At 40.9% G+C, this 21,616-nt stretch overlaps 1 protein-coding gene across 3 annotated transcripts in view; it reads left to right on the forward strand.

Moving 5' to 3' along the window:
• The window catches only part of CAGE1 (cancer antigen 1), a 68,705-nt gene that overhangs the window by 16,632 nt on the left and 30,457 nt on the right, over window positions 1-21,616 (forward strand). Inside the window, exons 7-9 of one of the 3 annotated variants that reach the window (XM_054721498.1) lie at window positions 2,283-2,393; window positions 6,063-6,143; window positions 6,370-6,474. In XM_054721498.1, the coding sequence (XP_054577473.1) occupies window positions 2,283-2,393; window positions 6,063-6,143; window positions 6,370-6,474 (297 nt within the window). The remainder of the gene's footprint in view (window positions 1-2,282; window positions 2,394-6,062; window positions 6,144-6,369; window positions 6,475-21,616) is intronic. The other 2 variants (XM_054721499.1, XM_054721500.1) reach the window with 2 other exon arrangements.

A 21,616-nucleotide genomic window follows, 5' to 3' on the forward strand; every position in this document is an offset into this window, starting at 1 on the left:
GTTTCAGGAAAGCTCTTTCAGAACAGTAGTCTTATGCTCTGGGTCAGCCTGCTCCTAGAGATTAATGATTGTTCACATTAATTAGCTGTTTACCCAATCTAAAAATATAGTTTTGGAGCAGGGGGAGGGCAGTGTGGAACTGTGGATACAGTTCCCACCTGTCTTGCCCAGTACCACCCCGCTGGCCACCTCCTAATTAATTTCCTTTCAATGTGCACAAATCCATGCCCTGGGCCACTAGTCCTATATAATAAAACCCTAATATGCAAATTGACTGAATGACGGAATGAACAGCAGAACAACCAGATGCTATGATGTGCACTGAGCACCAGGGGCAGGTGCTCAACGCGTCCATTAGTAGATGAAAAATGAAGTTAATGTAAGGTGAGTTCGAATTCTGCCTCTACCACTTGCTGGCTGTGTGACTTGGCCAAGTAACTTCACCTTTCTCAGCCTTAGTTTCCTCATGGTAAATAGGGGAAATGATACGTGCTGCTGCCCTGGGAGCTTACAAGCACTATATTTAATGAGAGAATATATTAAAGGACATGACACTTGATAGTTTCTCAAATTAGCTAGCTCTCTTTCTTCCACTTACCTTCTATTATTATGTACTAGAGGCCCTGTGCACGAAATTTGTGCACGGGGGGGAGGGGGAGGGGGGCCCTCAGCTCGGCCTGCACCCTCTCGCAATCCAGGACCCCTCGGGGGGGTGTTGGGACCGAAATCCGGGACTGCTGGCTCCTAACTGCTCACCTGTCTGCCTGCCTCATCACCCATAACCACTCTGTCTGCCTGCCTGATTGCCCCTAACCACTCTGCCTGCCTGCCTGCCTGATTGCCCCTAACCACTCTGCCTGCCTGCCTGCCTGATTGCCCTTAACCATTCGGCTGCCTGCCTAATCACCCCTAACCGCCTCTGCCTTGGCCCCCACCGCCGCGGCTTCATCCAGAAGGATGTCTGGAGTGACATCTGGAAGGTTGTTCGGCTGTCCAGTCTAATTAGCATATTATGCTTTTATTATTATAGATTTCTTTAATCTTAAGTGCATTCATCTGAGCCAAAGTTTGGTGACATAGGTTTGTGATGTTTCTGATCCAACACAAGCCTTATTTCTATTTTGTTTTAGCTAAATTTGTTATACACTAGCATTTATTTAATGCTAGATACCGAGCTAAGCATTTTATCCAGATATCACAAAGTGGTGGCCCACAGACTATATCTACCTAAAGTTTTGTTTTTAAATATTGGAATTAGATTGTGACACAGACTCTCCTAGGCTGTAAACCTTTTCTCCCCACCTTGCCCTTCAAACATTTGCTTACTCGCTATATTTGTTTAGTTTTCTCCCATCTCACTGGCGGCGGCTGTTCTTTCTCAGTCTTAATTTGCTAGTTGCTTCTTCTCTACCAGACCTCTCAATAATGAAGTATAGATCTTTTTAGTAGATTAATTCTGAGCCAAACAAATACTATTTGCTTATTCTGAATCTCCCACCACACTAGGACATACGCCTTCAAGATTAGAGACTTGGTATGCTGTATGTCCTGTACCTAATACAGGTTAAGTTCCTAATAGGCACTCATCAAATATTTGCTGACTTCCCAATCTGTCCTTGGAGCCATTTAAGTTTACTGTTCCTGCTTTTCATGGCTTATCTCTTACACCATTCTTTGTATTATTAGGCTTTTTTTTTAAAAAAACATGAAAAACAAAGAAAGGTTTGGAATAGTTGAATTTCTTGTCTAAAGTCTCACGTATGATAAAGTGACAGAACTCAGGCAGAACATAAGGCATACACTTGTGACCCTTAGGTTATTTTGGTACAAGTGCCTTCATTCTGGTTACCCTGGAAATATGGAGAGGTTTAGTATTGTTGAGGATGTCTGATTATTTTGGTTTTAGTTACAATAATTTGTCTAAAATTTGGGTTTGTAAACTCACTAGGCTAAGAGGGGCTATATGTATGAATGCATGAGCATGTATAATTATTATAAATGAGTATTAATGTCCCAATGATTATATAAATCTGTCCCAATAGCAATATATATATGAGTGTAAATCTATATGAACTCTTTCTACACTAACCCTTTATTGAATATCTTATTATAAGTAATTAAAGAATTGAGTTTAAAAAATTGAGTTCAATATTATTTTACCTCCTTTGATTTGGTCACTTATTTGGGGAGGGAGATGTGTTTCATTTGTGTTTTTTTCCTTCCTTCTTTTAGCTTTACTGAAAAAAAATAATTAATCTAGCTTCTCAAACTGTTGTCTTTAGGATATCAGCAATCCCGATGCTGAACATTTCAAAGAGAGTGAGAAAGTTAGTGATACAATGCTGCAAAAATTGAAGAACTTTCATCTTAAAAAGAAAAATTTAGATGAAGAGGTACTGTATGTATTCTTTATTCTAAAAATTGTATCACCCTGGCTGGGTAGCTCAATTGGTTAGAGTGTTGTCCCAATACACCAAAGTTGCAGGTTCAATACCCAGTCAGAGCACATACAAGATCAACCAATGAATGTATAAATAAGTGGAACAACAAATCTCTCTCTTTTCAATCTCTCTCTCCTTCCATCTCTTTCTCTCCCTCCCTCCTCTCTCTAAAATCAATCAATAAAATTTTAAATAATAATAATAGCCATGGCCAGGTGACTCAGTTGGTTAGAACATTGTCCCCTAAACCAAAAAGGTTACAAGTTCAATTCTTGGTCACAGCACATATCCCAGTTATGGGTTTGATCCCAGGTCTGGGTATATGCAGGAGACAGTTGATCAATGTTTCTCTCTTCTCTTCTCTCTCTCTCTCTCTCTCTCTCTCTCTCTCTCTTTCTCTCTCTCTCTCTCTCTCTCAAATCAATAAAAATATATCCTTGGGTGAGGATTAAAAAAATAATAAAAATTATACCATTTTTAGTGGGAAAAAAAACAGTCAAAGTAAAAGGTAGCATAAAATATAAATGAATTCCTAAAAATTTGGATATATTTTAAGAATGTTTTTGTGGACCAGATTAGCTTTACTATGGCCCCTGCTAAAGAGATATATTGTTTGAATTGGACTTGTTTTATGATATAAGTCTGTATTAGACAGTCTCATTCATCTGCCAAGAAAAGTGGTATGATTATTTTCTCTCTTTTACATGGCATTACTGAGTCCTGAAAAATAGTGTATTTTGAAATTTCTATACTGATTTCAAACTTTATCACTCAAAATAATGTGTAAACTGAAACCAATAATTTTATTTCTCATGTGGGATAAGGGTAAAGGAAGAGAGGTTCCTGAAATTTCTTCAGTTAATTCTTTTCTTGGTGTAGTGCTACTAACATTGAAAAATAAAATTAAGAGAGTAAATTAAATAGAGAGTGTGATAAGATGTTAACTTGCACAGTTTTTAATCTGAGAGGAATACAAAAGTGGCAGATCTGTCTGGCTCAAGGAATAAAAACACATTCAAATCTTGGATATTGGGTCATCATAACAAATTTAGTCCTGTCCTATTAGGAAATTACTTCTCTGAACTGAAGTGGATAGAGAATTTGTTGCAGGTGTTCTGGAGACTCAATCTCCTGGACTCCTAGCTAACATATAGAGATAAGAATCAAGAAATAAACAAAGATGCACAGAAATTACTGGCCTCCACTTCTTTTTTAAATATATTTTTATTGATTTCAGAGAGGAAGGCAGAGGGAGAGGGAGGTAGAAACACCAATGATGAGAGAGAATCACTGATCAGCTGCCTCCTGCACACCCCCCATTGGGGATCGAGCAGGAAACCTGGGCATGTGCCCTAATCAAGAATTAAACTGTGACCTCCTGGTTCCTAAGTTGGCACTCAACCACTGAGCCACACCAGTTGGGTTGGCCTCCGCTTCTTAAACCAGCCTTCAAAAATAAGCCCAGTTGAGGGTAGGAGCAGGATAGTACAAAAATACAATTTCATATATTTATGTTCTTTTGGTAAATTTCTGTGTAATTCCTGAAATATTGGCAGGTGAGATTATATGATGTCTATGATTTGATTCAGTGAAGGGTGATGGAGAGGGAAGGAAGTGGTTGGGAACATTAATGATACAAGATTGGCCATTAGTTATAAGTAGTTGAAACTGGATGGTTCGTTAAAGATTTTCTCTATTTTTTTTAAATATTGGAAATTGTTCATAATAAAGTATTCTGTGTAGCACATTTTATTTCACCGATATTTGGAGATGTTTGAATATTAAGATTTATTGTTGTTATACTGAAGGAACAAAAGAGCAAATGAGAAATTATTATAAATTGCATCTGGAAAAAGTTGGCTCATTTTTTTTCTTTTTTTTTTTTTTTTTTTTTAATATATTTTATTGATTTTTTACAGAGAGGAAGAGAGAGGGATAGAGAGTTAGAAACATCGATGAGAGAGAAACATCGATCAGCTGCCTCCTGCACACCCCCCACTGGGGATGTGCCGCAACCAAGGTACATGCCCTTGACCGGAATCGAACCTGGGACCCTTGAGTCCGCAGGCCGACGCTCTATCCACTGAGCCAAACCGGTCCCAGCATCATTTTTTTTCTTTAAAGAAGAATTTAATAGCCTAACTGTAAAAAACAATGGACTATTAGATTAAGCTCCCTGGAGATCCCAAACCCATTTTTAGGTTCGGTGATTCACTAGGAGGCTAGGGCCTCAGCATACAGTATACTCACAGCTTTCATTACAGCGAGAGGATACAGAGCAAAATTGGCATAGGGCAAAGGCACATAGGGCAAAGTCCAAAGTAAACCAGATGCAAGCTTTCACAAGTCCTCTGTCCATGGAGTCTCACAGGATGTGCTTCATTCCCCCAGCAGTGAGGTGTGACAACACATGTGAAATGTTGTCTACCAAAAAAGCTCATTTGAGACCTAGTGCCCAGTGTTTTTACTGGAGGTTCTTCCCATAGGCACTTTCTGCCTAGAACATACCAAAATTACAGACCCTCCAGATGGAAAGAGTTATTCAGCATAAACCACATTCTTTGTTAGGCACAATGAGCCATTCGTATCAGAAAATGATGGAAACCCTTCTACAATCCAAGTTCCTAGGTACAGTCAGGGGCAGCGTGGCTAGCAGCCCTTTCTAAATATAGCAGCCTCAGGCCTGCTGTGTGAACTCCTTTCTGAATAAGCTGTAAAAACAGTGTCTCTTTTCAAAACCAGGAATTGGACTGTACATGGTTTTATTTTTTATTATAAACTAGAGGCCTGGTGCACAAAATTTGTGCACTGGAGGAGGGGAGTCCCTCAGTCCAGCCTGTGCCCTCTAGCAGTCCGGGACCCCTCGCTCCTTACCACCCGCCTGGTTGCTGCACCTTACCACTCAGCTTGCTGTTCCTTAGCACTTCCACGGAGGCGGGAGAGGCTCTCGCCACTGCTGCTGCACTTGCCAGCAGTGAGCCTGGCTTCTGGCTGAGCATCACTCCCCCTGTGGGAGCACACTGACCACCAGGGGGAAGATCCTGTGTTGAGCATCTGCCCCCTGGTGCTCAGTGCACATCATAGCGTCCGGTTGTTCTGCTGTTCATTCCGTCATTCGGTCGATTTGCATATTAGGGTTTTATTATATAGGACTAGCGGCCCAGGGCACGGATTTGTGCACATTGAAAGGAAATTAATTAGAAGGTGGCCAGCGGGGTGGTACTGGGCAAGACAGGTGGGACACGCCCTGGAGCCAACCTCCCACGGTCCCTCCCCAGCCAGCTGCACCTGGGGCGGCGCCTCAGCTCGAAGGGCATCTGTGGAGTGTGCGGGGTCTCTTGAGCAGGTGGAGTCCCTTGGCCTGGCCTGCGGGAATCAGGTCGAAACTGGCTCTCTAACATCCCTTGAGGGATCCCAGAGTGCGAGATGGCACTCTGCAAAGTTGCTGTCATTTGGCAGCTCCTGTGTTAAGCATCTGCCCCCTGGTGGTCAGTGAGCATCATACCTACCAGCCAGTAGGCCAGTCAGCTGGTCGCTTAGCCTTTTATATATATATAAATGTTATAGAATATAGTTTTATTTCTTCTCATTCTCTGAAATATAAAATGCTTTTTTTCTTAGCTACAGAAACATAAAGAAAGAATTGCAACTTTTAGAGAGTTAATTGCTAATGAAAAAGCATTTCAAGATCAGGTTATTAACGTGAGTTTAACATTTATTATGTACTGTCTTTACCATATAAAAATACAATTTCACATATGTATATTCTCTTGGTAAATTTGTTTAAATCCTTCTAGCTCTAAGTTCTATACGTGCTTCTTTTATTCTAGCCACTGAAAATCTCTTTGTTTCACTAATAAAGTATTTATTTTCAAATACTCAAAAGAGTGTGAAAGTATTGGAAGTGAGCACAAATATTTAATCTCAGGTTACAGACTTTGATTCAAATGAAACCAAGAATGTCAGAGATCCTACCTTATTGGGAGCCAAACTGGATAAGTACCACAGTCTAAATGAAGAGCTTAATATCTTGGTAAGAAAAACTTTTTGTTGCTTTGCTATCATTCTTATACATAATACCATTTTATTAACAAGTTTAAGAAATTGTCAGCTTACAAAAAATTTGCTTATTAAAATGGCTCTCTAACATCCCTTGAGGGATCCCAGAGTGCGAGATGGCACTCTGCAAAGTTGCTGTCATTTGGCAGCTCCTGTGTTAAGCATCTGCCCCCTGGTGGTCAGTGAGCATCATACCTACCAGCCAGTAGGCCAGTCAGCTGGTCGCTTAGCCTTTTATTATATAGGATAGATGTTATAGAATATAGTTTTATTTCTTCTCATTCTCTGAAATATAAAATGCTTTTTTTCTTAGCTACAGAAACATAAAGAAAGAATTGCAACTTCTGTCATTTGGCAGCTTCTGTGTTAAGCATCATACCTACCAGCCATGGTTGGTATAAAATGGTTACACACTGGCATTGTGGCAGTATTATTTACCCACAAAGTATAGAATTGAATTTGCATTTTCAGGTTTTGAAATTTTACATAATGTCCCATCTGATTTCTGTTAAGACTAATCAGATTAGTTTATTTGAACATGTAAAATCAAAAGATATGTGCAGTTTTTCATAGTGAATGAAACTTACTTATATTGTTGCATATGCTACCACCATCCTTATACCAATAGCCATTTACAACAATCATGATTAAGGGGTGCTTAGGGAAACAGCACTCATAGTTTACTTTAGATGGCATCTAAAGATAAAAGCATCACTGAAAAGAAATGGTAATTATGTAACTTAATGGAGGTGTTAGCTAATGAATGGTGTTAATCATTTTGCAGTATATAAGTGTATCAAAACAAATTATATACCTTAAACTTACACAATGTTATATGTCAATTATATCTCAATAAAGTTGGAAAAAATAAAGGCAGATAAAACAGGAAAATATGTTAGAAGAAAATGAAAATGTGGTCTTGGTAGCTAGATAGTTATAGAGTTACAATCCAGTTGTATCCACTATAATGAAAAGGTGGTTCATCAACCTAATTTATTTTAATAGCAAGTAATTTAAGAAGTCTATCATTTTTAAATTATTAAAAATAAGCATATATACTAAATTTAGAATATACCCATTCATCTTTTTTTTAAATATTTTTTTTCCAGAGAATATATCTTTGGTCCTTAGGCTTTAGCTCCTTACATGGGCTTTGGTGGAGGTCATGGGGCAGCACCCAAAGATCTAAATTGGGGTGGGGTTGTTCCGGGCTTCAGGAAAAGGATTCCTGACCACTTTGCCGTGAATGGCACAGCTCACACACTGATGGAGTTTCACATATAACTTAGGAAATGCTTAGGTGTGAGGACACTCACTTTGGAAACGGCCCTAACGGCTGTGGCTGAGGCCTCGACTGTGTTTTGAATGCTGAACTTCCTAATGGCCTTGTCCTTGGGCACACATTTAAGCAAAGTTGGTGCAGTGAAATGGCTGTGGCCCTTTTTGGCATGACCGTTGTTCCTTCTTTTCTTGATCATCTTGGAAGAGAGGACCCAAGAGAGCCCCACTCACCTTTAAAAGAAGAAAACATCTATTGCTGTGAAGGCTTAAAGTTTTCTTCTTTTTTAATTCATTTATTTTTTTCTTTCTTTTTTTTATATATTTTTATTGATTTCAGAGAGGAAGGGAGAGGGAGAGAGAGATAGAAACATCAATGATGAGAGAAAATCATTGATTGGCTGTCTCCTGCTCACCCACACCGGGGATTGAGCCCGCAACCCGGGCATATGCCCCGACCGGGAATCGAACCGGTGACCTCTTGGTTCCTAGGTCAATGCTCAACCGCTGAGCCACACCCGGCTGGGCATATTTTTTTCAATAAATGAGTAATTATTGACTTTCCACAAAAGGTTAAATGCTACTCACTATGGAGAAAGAAAACTAAGTCAAACATAACCCTGCTTCGAAGGAATCTAGGCAAGAAAATAAAGTACGTAAATGATTATTTACAAAGAGTAAAGAAAACGTTTCTTGAAAAGAGATACAGTAACTCACATCTAGGAGGATGTTGTTTGTGAGATGACTAGAATTCAGAGGAGGAACAGATGATGGCCACGTGGGAGAATCATGGAAGACTTTGTGAAGGGTACAGAGTTGGGCCTTGAAGACTAGTAAAATTTGAGCATAAGGATATAAGAGGAGAGCACTCAGTAAATTCTGTCATTTATTAGCAGTACTGTGCTTCTGACATAAATGAGATGAGAGTGGACCTTCATCTTTCCAGCACTAGGAAGCTGGAATGAGAAAAAGGGCACAAATGGGAGAGTCAGATATATTGTGTCACTTTTAAAATATGCCCCAGTCTTTCTTGTACAAACTATCTCAGAAATAATCAATGAGGGAGAGAGTTCTTCATTGAAAACAGAAGAAAAGATGCATTTATAAAATTATATTTTGCATCCCTGAATAAAATAAGGAATCTAGGCTATTATAATGGCTGCTAAAACCTTTAAGCCTGACAGGGAGCATTTAATGAATGGGTCAAACAGACAAACACCTGAGCCTGCTGATCAATTTCAACCACACTAGAGGTGAGACAAGCAGACCTGGGCCCCCTAACCTGATGCAGGAGGATGCACAGAGCATCTCTGAAGTAGTCTCACCAAAGCAACTGGATCTGAAAGCCAGCTGCTAGACCTAGCTACCAGTCAACAGTGGATAAAGAGACATTAAATGACACCATGAAAACAGACCCTGAATGCGAAGAATTCTAACCAGTAAACAATTGGCGCGAGGAAAGAGGAGGAGAGGAATAGCTATTATAGACTAAAGGAGATTAGAGACAAATCAACCAAATGCAGTATGTGAGACCTGTGTACATCCTGATTTGAACGAACCCACTATAAAAAGATATTTGTGAGCCCTAGCCAGTTTGGCTTAGTAGATAGATCATTGGCCTGCAAACTGAAGGGTCCTGGGTTCGATTCTGGTCAAGGGCACATGCCCAGGTTGCAGGCTTGATCCCCAGTAGGGGACATGCAGGAAGCAGCCAATCAGAGTTTCTCTCTCATCATTGATGTTTCTCTCTCTCTCTCTCTCTCTCTCTCTCTCCTCTCTCTCTCTCTCCCCTCTCCTCCCTCCCTCTCCTTTCCTCTATGAAATCAATAAGAATATATTTTTAAAAAAGAACCTGCCTACCCAGGTAGTCTGTATGGATTGTACTTGGTCATCCAGATCATTAAGGGGCAGCACTGGACCTGTACTCAATGTTTACTGAATACCTAATGCCCTTTCTACTACAGAAAACCTCTTTTTCTCTAGACCAATGATTTTCTAACAAGCTCCCTGGTGTTTGAGTAGTGAGACTCTAAAATCCCTAACTTGGAGAGAATTAAAAATGGTAGCAGAGTAAGTGGATGCTCCCAGGAACAAACTGGTATTACAACTAAAATACAGAAAAACTTCCTGAATAATCAATAGAAAACTTGCAGGAGAGAACCCTGACACCTGAGGACTGAAAGTGGAGACCGCATAGAGACTGGTAGGAGGGGTGGAGGCACGAAAGGGCTGGCTGGATGCCCACAGACAGCAACTGAAGTCCTGGAGAGATATCACAGCTGTGGGGGATTGCCACTGAGAACTCTGGGATCTAATCCCCAAGCATGGCCCCCCAGCAGAGAGCATCAAAACTGAGGAGGGTACCCACATAACATCTGGCTGTGAAAAGCAGTGGGGCGCTATCCGCCAGAGAGTAACAGCTGAAAACTCAGGCACCCTTTTAAAGGGCCAATGCACAAAATTCCCTGTGGAGCCACCCACCTTGTGTCAGCAGAGGGATGGTGAAGTGCCCTGGAGCTGTGAGGGCAGACACCATGACTATTTGGGGGCTAGAGCTCAGAAGGCATACACCCCAAGTTTCTTGGACTGAGTCATTCCCTCACAGGGCAGAGGACATCTTTCCCACATAGCCATCTACCTTGCCTGGGGGGAAAGATAGTTGACACACCCTATTGGAAAACACCTTGCCCTGAGGCCACTTAAGAGATTAAAAATAACAAGTAGCCTCCAGGCAGTAGCAACTGCCCCACCCTGTTAAAAAAAACTCTCACCACACCTGAGGACAAATGCCTAGGGGTATAATTCAAGTCAGAATCCTATCAGACTGTAGACAGAGGCAGTCTCTGGAGGCTTTGAGTCTTTGCCTGATCTAATTAGTCAGAAACACTGTCCTGCACTAGAGATTGAGAGGTGTAGAGGATCTATCTAATACATAGTCACAAACCCAAATAGAAAGCCAAAATGAGGAGACAAAGAAACAACCCCCAAATGAAAGAACTAGAGAATTTTTTATAAGAAGAGATAAACAGAGATGAGAAATTTATCTGAAACAGAGTTCAGGGTAATGATGGTAAAGATGCTCAACAGCATGAAAAAAAATATAGTAACTATGAAAAAAGAACAGTCTGAGATAAAGAATGACATAATGAAAGTAAAGAACACATTGGAAGGAATACACAGCAGATTAGGGGAAGCTGAGGATCAAATCACTGAATTAGAAGACAGAGTTGAAAATATCACTCAATCAGAAAACCAAAAAGAAAAAAAAAACAATTAAAAAATAGGAGGACAGCTTAAGGGAGCTATGGAACAACATGAAAATAACAATATTAGAATAGCAGGTGTGCCAGAAGAGGCAGAAAGAGAGAAAGGCATAGAGAAGGTATTTAAAGAAATAATGACAGAAACCTTTCCTAACCTGGTAAAGGAAAAAGTCACACAAGTTCAGGAGGCACAGAGAACCCCAAACAAGAAGAACCCAAACAGGCCCACACTCTGACACATCATAATTATAATGCCAAAAATTAAAGACAAAGAATCTTAAAGGCAGCAAGACAAAATAAAACTGTTACATACAAAGGAGTTCCCATAAGGCTGACACCTGATTTCTCATCAGAAACTCTACAGGCCAGAAGGGAATGGCATGAAGTTCTCAAGGTAATGGAAAGCAAGGATCTGAGACCAAGATTATCCAGCAAGGCTATCATTCAATATAGACAGTCAAATAAAGAGCTTCCCAGACAAAAAAAAAAAAAAAAAGAAGGCTAAAGAAGTACATCACGCTCTGACCGGTTTGGCTCAGTGGATAGAGCATCGGCCTGCAGACTCAAGGGTCCCAGGTTCGATTCCGGTCAAGGGCATGTACCTTGGTTGTGGGCACATCCCCGGTAGGGGGTGTGCAGGAGGCAGCTGATTGATGTTTCTCTCTCATCGATGTTTCTAACTCTCTCTCCCTCTTCCTTCCTCTCTGTAAAAAATCAATAAAATCTTATTTAAAAAAAAAAGAAGAAGTACATCACCACCAAGCCAGCTTTACAAGAAATGCTACAAGTATTGCTGTAATGAGAAGAAACAGAGAGAGAAACCTAGCCATACAAAAATATAATGGCAATAAATAAGTACCTATCAGTAATAAACCTAAATGTAAATGGACTAAATGCTCCAATCAAAAGGTGTAGGGTAGTAGAATGGATACAAAAACATGACCCAACTATATGCTGTCTACAAGAGACCCATGTCAAAACAAAAGACACACATAGGATGAGAGTGAAAGGATGGAAAAAAATTTTCCATGCAAATGGGGGGGGGGGAGGGCGGGGAAGCTGGAGTAGCAATGCTCATATTCAACAAAATAGACTTTAAAATGAAGGCCATCACAAGAGACAGCAAAGGTCACTACATAATACTAAAAGGATCAGTCCAACAAGAGGATATAACCATGGTAAACATATATGCACCCAACATAGGAGCACATAAATATATATAAAAAACTTCTAGAGGACTTTGATGGAGAGATCAACAATACCAGTACAGTTGTAGTAAGGGACTTTAAAACCCCTATGACTGCACTGGATTGATCTTCCAGACAAAAACTTAACAAGGAAACAGAGACTAAAGGACACACTGGATCAGATGGATTTAATTGACATTTATAGAACATTTCACCCCAATGCAGCAGATATACATTCTTCTCAAGTGCACATGGATCATTCTCAAAGATAGATCACATGTTAGGACACAAAACAAGTCTCTACAAGTTCAAGAAGATTGAAATTATATCAAGAATTTTCTCAGATGACAGTGGAATGAAATTAGAAATCAACTACAGTAAAAACACCCAGAACATTCAAACACATAGAGGCTAAATAGCATGTTATTAAACAACTAGGGGCCCGGTGCACGAAATTCATGCACTGGGGGGGGGGGTCTCCTCAGCCCAGCCTGCCCCCTCTCACATACTGGGAGTCCTCAGGGGATGTCCTACTGATGGCTTAAGCCGCAGTCTGGCCTCCCTTTGTGGTAGACAACCGGGCTGATCAGGGGAAGGCACCAGCCCCATCACCCCGCTGCTGGAGCCACTGCCAGTCACCACACCCACCAAGGTGTTTTCATCAACACGGACTCCAGTCCCTTCACCATGAAAAAATTACAACTTTCTTTAGGCATTTTCAAGATGTATCTATTTTCATAGGATATGACATTTCTTTTTTTCTTTCTTTCTTTTTTTATCCTCACCTGAGTATATGTTTTCATTGACTTTTAGAGAGTGTGGAAGAGAAAGGGAAAGACAGAGAGAAACATCAAAGTGAGAGGAATACTTTGATTGGTTGCCTCCTGCATGAGCCCTGACCTGGGCCCCAGCCAGGGAGGAGCCTGCAACTTAGGTACATGCCCTTGATCAGAATCTAACCTGGACCCTGCGGTTGGCAAGCCTAGGCATTATCCACTGAGCCAAACCGCCTAGGGCAGGTTATGACATTTCTTAGCCCTCCAGCAGCGGACCTTCGTTTTTTTCTCCAGAAGTGTGGTGGAAAAGCCCTAGATCACCTTTTTGGATTCTTATACCCAAGTTACTAAGAATATTACCAGTGGCATACAGGAAGCTTAGCCAATGGGCAGTCAGAAAAGGTGTTTCCTCTGTAGTTCACACCTACCTCCTCCGATCTCCTGCTCCGCCCCTGCCAAGGCCTAAAGCCTCCAGCCCTTGGCAGGGGACCCCCAGCTGGCTGGATCTCCAGGCTCCGCCCTCAGCCAAGGCCGCAAGCCTCTGTTTGAGGCTCAGGCCCTGGGCAGGGACCCCCAGCAGGCTCCGATCGCCCACAGGGGACCCCAGCTGGCTCTGATCGCCAGGCTCCGCTCCCACGGCCAAGGCCACAAGCCTCTGGCCGAGGCTCGTGCTCTGGGCAGGGACACCCAGCTAGCTCCAATCACCTGGCTCCACCCCCAGCCAAGGCCACAAGCCTCTGTTTGAGGCTTGGGCCCTGGGCAGGGACCTCAGTTGGCTCCAATCGCCTGCAGGGACCCCCAGTTGGCTCAGTCGCCTGGCTCCACCCACAGCCAAGGCTGTAAGCCTCTGGCCAAGGCTTGGGCTCTCGACAGGGAACACCAGCTCGCTCTGATCGCCCACAGGGGACCCCAGCTGGCTCTGATTGCCAGGCTCTGCCCCAGTGGCCAAGGCTTCAGGGGACCCCAGCTGGGTCCGCCCCCAACCAAGGCCAAAAGCCTCTGTTTGAGGCTTGGGCCCTGGGCAGGAGACCCCAGCTGGCTCCAATCACCCAGCTCCACCCCCAGCCGAGGCTTGGGCTCTGGACAGGGACCCCCAGCTGGCTCAGATCACCCGGCTCCACCCCCAGCCAAGGCTGCAAGCCTTTGTTTGAGGCTTGGGCCCTGGGCAGGGACCCCCAGCTGGCTCTGATTGCCCACAGGGACCCCATCTGGCTCCGATCGCCTGCAGGGGACCTCTGCTGGCTCACACCGCCTGCAGGGGACCCCAGCTGGCTCTGATTGCCCAGCTCCGACCATGACCAAGGCCAGCAAGGGCAGGGGAAACCCAAGCCTCCTTCCTGCTCTCTGCTGCCGCAGCCATCTTGGTTGGGTTTATTTGCATATTCGCTCCTGATTGGCTGGTGGGTGTAGTGGAGGTGCGGTCCATTTGCATATTACTCTTTTATTAGGTAGGATGAATAGGTTACCAACAAGATCAAGAAAGAAATAAAAAAATTTCCTGGAAACAAATGTAAATGAACACACAACAACCCAAATTCTCTGGGACACAGCAAAAGCAGTCCTGAGAGGGAAGTTCATAGCACTACAGGCATACCTAAAAAAAAAAAAATAAATCAGCAATAAACTATTTAACCCTACAACTTAACGAACTAGAAAGAGAACAACAAGAAAAGCCCAGATAAGTAGAATGAAGGAAATAATAAAGAATAGAGCAGAAATAATAACATAGAGACTAAAAATACAAATCAAAAAATTCAATGAAACCAAGAGCTGGTTTTTTGAAAGGATAAACAAAATTGATAAACCATTAGCCAGACTCATCAGGAAACAAAGAGAGAGGACACAAATAAATAAAATCAGAAACGAAAGTGGAGTAATCACTGACACCACAAAAATACAAAGGATTGTAAGAAAATACTGTAAGTAACTATATGCCAACAAGCTGGACAATGTGGATGAAATAGACAAATTTCTAGAGAAATAGAATCTCCCAAAACTGAATCAGGAAGAATCAAAAAACCTGAATAGGCCAATAACAACTGATGAAATAGAAGCAGGGGGAAAAAAAAAAATCCCACCAAACAAAAGCCCAGGTCTGGATGGCTTCACATGGAAGTTTTACCAAACATTCAAATAAGAACAAACACCTATACTCCTCAAACTATTTCAGAAAATCTAAGAGGAAGGAACACTTCCAAACTCTTTTTATGAGGCCAGCATTATCCTAATTCCAAAACCAGATAAAGACACTACAAAGAAAGAGAATTACAGTCCAATATCCCTAATGAACATAGATACTAAAATCCTCAACAAAATATTAGCAAATCGCATCCAGCAATATATTAAAAAGATCATACACCATGATCAAGTGGGATTTATTCATGGGATGCAAGGCTGATACAATATTCGCAAATCAATAAACGTGATACATCACATAAACAAATTGAAAGACAAAAATCACATGATCATATCAATAGATGCAGAAAAAGCATTCGACAAAATCCAACACCCATTTTTGACAAAAACTCTCAGCAAAGTGGGACTGGAGGGAGCATATCTCAACATGATAAAGGCCATATATGACAAACTTACAGCCAACATCATACTCAATGAGCAAAACTAAAACCATTTCCCCTAAGAACAGGAACAAGACAGGGATGCCCACTTTTACCACTCCTGTTAGACATAGTACTAGAAGTGCTAGCCATAGTGATCAGACAAGAAGAAGAAATAAAAGGTATCTAAATTGGTAAAGAAGTAAAACTGTCACTATTCACAGATGACATGATATTGTACATAGAAAACCCCAAAAACTCCATAAAAAAAAACTACTAGACTTAATAAATGAATTCGGCAATGTAGCAGGATACAAAATTAACACCCAGAAATCTGTGGCTTTTTTATACACAAACTCGAGGCCCGGTGCACGAATTCGTGCACCAGTGGGTTCCCTTGGCCTGGCCTGCAGGATTGTGCTGAAACCAGCTCTCTGACATCCCCTGAGGGGTCCCGGATTGTGAGAGGGCGCAGACCAGGCCAAGGGACCCAACCGGTGCACAATCAGGGTCGTGGAGGGATGCTGGAGGTTGGCCAGCCAGGGAGGGACTGTGGGAGGGCTCCAGGGCATGTCCGGCCTGTCTTCTCAGTCCTGATCAGCCAGACACCAGCAATACGCTAAACTACCAGTAGAAGAGTCTTCCCCTGGTGGTCAGTGCACGTCATAGTGACTGGTTGACCAGTCAACTTTCTGCCCCCTGGTGGTCAGTGCATGTCATAGCAAGTGGTTGAGCAGCCTTAGCATATCATTAGCATATTACACTTTGATTGGTTGAACGGACAACCTGACACTTAGCATATTAGGCTTTTATTATATAGGATAATGAACTCACAGAAAGAGAAACTTTAAAACAAATCCCATTTACCATTGCAACAAAAAAATTAAGATACCTAGGAATATACTTAACTAAGGAAGTAAAAGACCTGTACTCGGAAATCTACAGGACTTTGAAAAAAGAGGTAGAGGAAGACATAAACAAATGGAAGGATATACTGTGTTCATGGATTGGTAGAATCAACATCATTAAAATGTCCATACTACCCAAAGCAATCTATAGATTCAGTGCAATCCAAATTAAGATACCAGTGGAATATTTCACAGACCTAGAAAGAACTCTCCAAAAATTCATATGGAATACAAAAAGACCCCAAATAGCTGCAGCAATCTGAGAAAGAAGAAGTAAGTTGGAGGAATCACAATACCAGATATCAAGCTATATTACAAAGCTACTGTTCTAAAAACTGCCTGGTACTGGCACAAGAACAGACATATAGACCAATGGAACAGAGCAGAGAGCCCAGAAATCAACCCAAAGCCAATATGCTCAATTAATATTTGACAAAGGAAGCAGGAGCATACAATGGAGTCAAGATAGTTCCTTCAATAAATGGTGTTGGGAGAATTGGCAGGAACATGCAAAAAAATTGAACTAGACCACCAACTTACACCATACACAAAAATAAACTCAAAATGGATAAAGGACCTAAACGTAAGACAGGAAACCATAAAAATCTTAGAAGAATCCATAGGCAGCAAAATATCAGACATATGTCATAGCAATATCTTTACCAATACACCTCCTAAGGCAAGGGAAACTAAGGGGAAAATAAACAAATGGGACTACATCAAAATAAAAAGCTTCTGCACAGCAAAAGAAACCATCAACAAAACAACAAGAAAGCCCTCTGCATGGGAAAACATATTTGCCAATGTTATCTCCGATACGGGTTTAATTACCAAAATTTACAGGGAACTCATAGAACTTAACAAATGGAAGATAAACAATACAATAAAAAAAATGGGCAAAGGACCTCAATAGACACTTTTTGAAAGAGGACCTACAGAAGGCCAAGAGACACATGAAAACATGCTCAAAGTCACTAATCATCTGAGAGATGCAAATCAAAACGACAATGCGGTACCATCTCACATGGGTCAGAATGGCTATCATCAATAAATCAACAAAGTACAAGTGCTGGCCAGGATGCGGAGAAAAAGGAACCCTCGTGCACTGCTGGTGGGAATGCAGACTCGTGCAACCACTGTGGGAAACAGCATGGAGTTTCCTCAAAAAAATCAAAAATGGAACTCCCATTTGACCCAGTAATCTCACTTCTAAGAATATATCCCAAGAAATCAGAAACACCAATCAGAAAGGGTATATGCACCCCTATGTTCATAGCTGCACAATTTACAATAGCTAAGATTTGAAAACAGCCTACGTGTGCCCATCAGCAGATGAGTGGATTAAAAAATATGGTACTTCTATACAATGGAATACTATACTGCTGTAAAAAAGAAGGAACTCTTGCCATTTGCAACAGCATTGATGGATCTGGAGAGCATTATGCTAAGCGAATTAAGCCAGTTGGAGAAAGATAAATATCACATGATCTCACTCATTTGTGGAATACAATGAACAACATAAACTGATGAACCAAAATAGAACCAGAGAAAAAAAATATTTTAGAATATAATATAAGTAATCCTGTTATTTGCAGATTTTTAATATTTCCTACAACTTTTGTGATATTATACTATGTTAGTACCATTTTGGTAATGTTATATTTAAAATCTTTGTTTTTGAAATACTAATTTTTAAAATATATTTTATTGATTTTTTACAGAGAGGAAGGGAGAGGGATAGAGAGCTAGAAACATCGATGAGAGAGAAACATCGACCAGCTGCCTCCTGCACACTCCCCACCGGGGATGTGCCCGCAACCAATGTACATGCCCTTGACCGGAATCGAACCTGGGACCTTTCAGTCCACAGACCGACGCTCTATCCACTGAGCCAAACCGGTTTCGGCTGAAATACTAATTTTTATTGCAGGTGATACTACATTTAAAATTGTTTTTCTTGAAATATTAATGTATATTGCATGTAACATTATTATATTTTAAATCATTTTTCTTGAAAATAAAAAAGAAAGAAAGAAAAGAAAAGAAATAAATAAAATCCCTAATTTGAAGACAAAAATAAAAAGGTAATTGTGAGGTAATAGTAGAAAATTGAACACAGTCTGAGTATTAAATAATATTTTAAAGTTATTAATTTTAATAGATGTGACAATGGTATCATTGTGTTTTTAAAAGCTCTTATCTGTTAGTAATACATATTGGGAAATGATTATTAGTGAATTAATATGATGACTAGGTTTGCTTTAAAATACTCCAGGAAAATAAAAAGGTAGCAGTGTGTGTGTGTGTGTTTGTGTGTGGGAATGGTTGGAGACAGATGAAAAAAATAGCAGAAAAATATTGATAATTGTTGAAATGATGGGAGGTTCATTACACTATTCTCTCAACTTTTGTATGTGTTTAGAACTTTCCAAAATAAAAAGGGATTTGTTATTGTTCTTTGTTTTTGAAATGCAGAGTGTGCTCCAGAAGGCTTACTCTGCATTCTCTGAGGAGCTCGTGGTCTGCTAGAGTTAAATTTGATGTCTCAAACCTCCTCTGATGCTCTATCCTTCTGACCCCTTGCCCTTGGTTCTTATTCACAATTCTGAGTCTGCTATCTGCTTCAATCACCTTCTGAGACAGAGGGTGACCCACCTTTGCCTTCTGGCTGGCTCTAGCATTTTGGGTGTTCAGCTGTCAAGTGCAAAACATCTAGTCCTAGAAGCTCTTTAATAAGTTTCATCAAAGCCAGGGATTTGTTGAGAGGAATCAAGAATCCAGTCACCAGTGTGATATGCAGGGTTTAAGTTGAACTTATTGTAATGATCCCGCAAGTTCCTCCTTGATCCCATCTTTAGTAAAATAGGAGCCTTTTTATAAAAATGATATATTCTTTACTCAGTATTATAAAAGATATCCTTTAGCCATTATTATACAATAGTTGAAGATTAAAACTGAAATACTACCCTCAAACATACCACTTCACTATAGCACTCTATATATTACATAAAACATTTACCTAATTTATTATTTTAGTAGCTCTAAAGTTATAAAGAAACTTGTAAAGAAAATGCTCAAAAGGTAGCCTATTTATCTGCTATAGTCATTAAAATTAGAAAACAACAAATATTTTGCAAAGCAGAAAATTACTAACTCTAGGAAAAATGTTCTCACAAATCACAACCCAGTGCATGTTCCCTCTGAACTATGAAAGATACTCATCCATTCCTGGATTTGGGCACAGTATTACCTTGAGTACTATTAGAGTTTCTGGGCCTCTGGACCACTGACTAGCCTCCTGAGGAAGAGTCTGGGTTCACTAGAACTCAGGTCAGAGAGGTGGGAGGCTGTTGAGTCAGGTGGAGCCTGTTTCCACAGGAAGATGCCAATCTTACCATCTGTTTTCTTGTTCTCTTAAGCATTCTCTTAAGCATACTCTAACCCTACTCCTCACCTTCTTGGTTTTGATTTCTCTAAATCCTATTCTAAGGCCAGTGCAAGAAACAATATTTCCACTATGGACCCTATTGGAGGATATAACATCAATCTATCTGCTGACCAGCTCTTATCAAGAACTTGTTTAAGAACTCCTGTATCTCTGAAGGGTTATCTGTGCAGCCCCTTCATCCTTCTAGTAGTAACCCACAATAAAAAGACATTTTACATCTTGATCAAATATATATATCCCCTTACACAGAAGAAACACTGGTTTTATTGATATGTTATATTTCTTTTGTGTGTATGTGTGTGTTCATCATAAATTCATTTTTTGTGTTGGCCATATGCTCATTTCACTACTTAATTGTCACATTCTGGATCGTGTTTATTCTTGGAAAGCTGCTGCTGGGAACATGCTGCCTTGGCCCTCACACAATTGCTTTTCCTGAGTCGTGCTTTGGTGTTATGTCCTCAACAATCCTAGGAAACATCTTTCTCAGTTTACTACAGAGATTGTTTCATTTAGTGCTGCTTGGATGAGAACTTCCTTTGAGACTTCAGGCCTACCAGGAAAAGCTTTTCTTTAGAAACGGTTGTATCTTCATTGCATGAATAATGAAAAATCTTGTAACTGACTACATTTCAGTTTTGCTTTAGCTACCAGGAAGGCGCTGTAGGTTTAACTGTCTTTATAGCTGCATGTTGTTCTTCATCTGTTCTGTGAATTCTGGTTTACTTGTTCATTTTTTATTTATATTTTATTTTATTTATTTACCTTTGGTTAATCCTTACCTGAGGATATTTTTCACATTGATTTTTAGAGAAAGTGGAAAGGAGAGGAAGAGGCAGAGAGAGAGAGAAAGAGAAACATCAATTGGTTGTCTACTGCACATCCTGACCAGGGCTGGGGATCGAGCCTGCAACCCAGCTACTAGTACATGCCTTGATCAGAATTGAAACCGGGACCCTTCAGTCCGAGGGCTGACGCTCTATATGTTGAGCCAAACAGGCTAGGGCAGTGGTTGGCAAACTGCGGCTCGCGAGCCACCTGCGGCTCTTTGGCCCCTTGAGTGTGGCTCTTCCACAAAATACCTCGTGCAGACACGCACGTATAGTGCGACTGAAACTTCGTGGCCCGTGCGCAGAAGTCGGTTTTCTCAAAAGAAATTTCAGTCGTTGTACTGTTGATATTTGGCTCTGTTGACTAATGAGTTTGCCGACCACTGGGCTAGGGCATTTATATTTTACTTTATGTGTTCAATCTCAAAACCTTAGTATAAATAATTGGGAAATCAACTAGTCAGCCTTTAGTTATCCCAATCCCCGAGGCTATTCATACTGATGACTGATCCATCCACTCATAGTGAATGTTATTTCTCCTTTGACACACTTCTGCAAGTTGACACTAACAGAGTGTAAGAAAACCCATTTTTGGAACAAGTGTTAATGCAAGCAAAAGCTTCTTAGGAATCCAAGAAGATAAAGCCAAATATCTTAACTGTGTGGCCAAGCCACTTGCTCCTCAAGTGATAGAAGCCTCGGTGATCCTCTTAGAGGTGAGTTGTAGGCACAACAGTGGCCTCCTACAGATGTCCACACCCTGGTTCCAGAACATGGCAAAGGGACTTTGCAAATGTGTTTAAATCAAAGGCCTTTAAATGTGGAGCTGGAATATCCTGGATTATCGGGAAGAGCCCAATGTAGTCACATG

Source organism: Eptesicus fuscus, chromosome 9, assembly GCF_027574615.1.
Source record: "Eptesicus fuscus isolate TK198812 chromosome 9, DD_ASM_mEF_20220401, whole genome shotgun sequence".
NCBI lineage: Eukaryota > Metazoa > Chordata > Mammalia > Chiroptera > Vespertilionidae > Eptesicus > Eptesicus fuscus.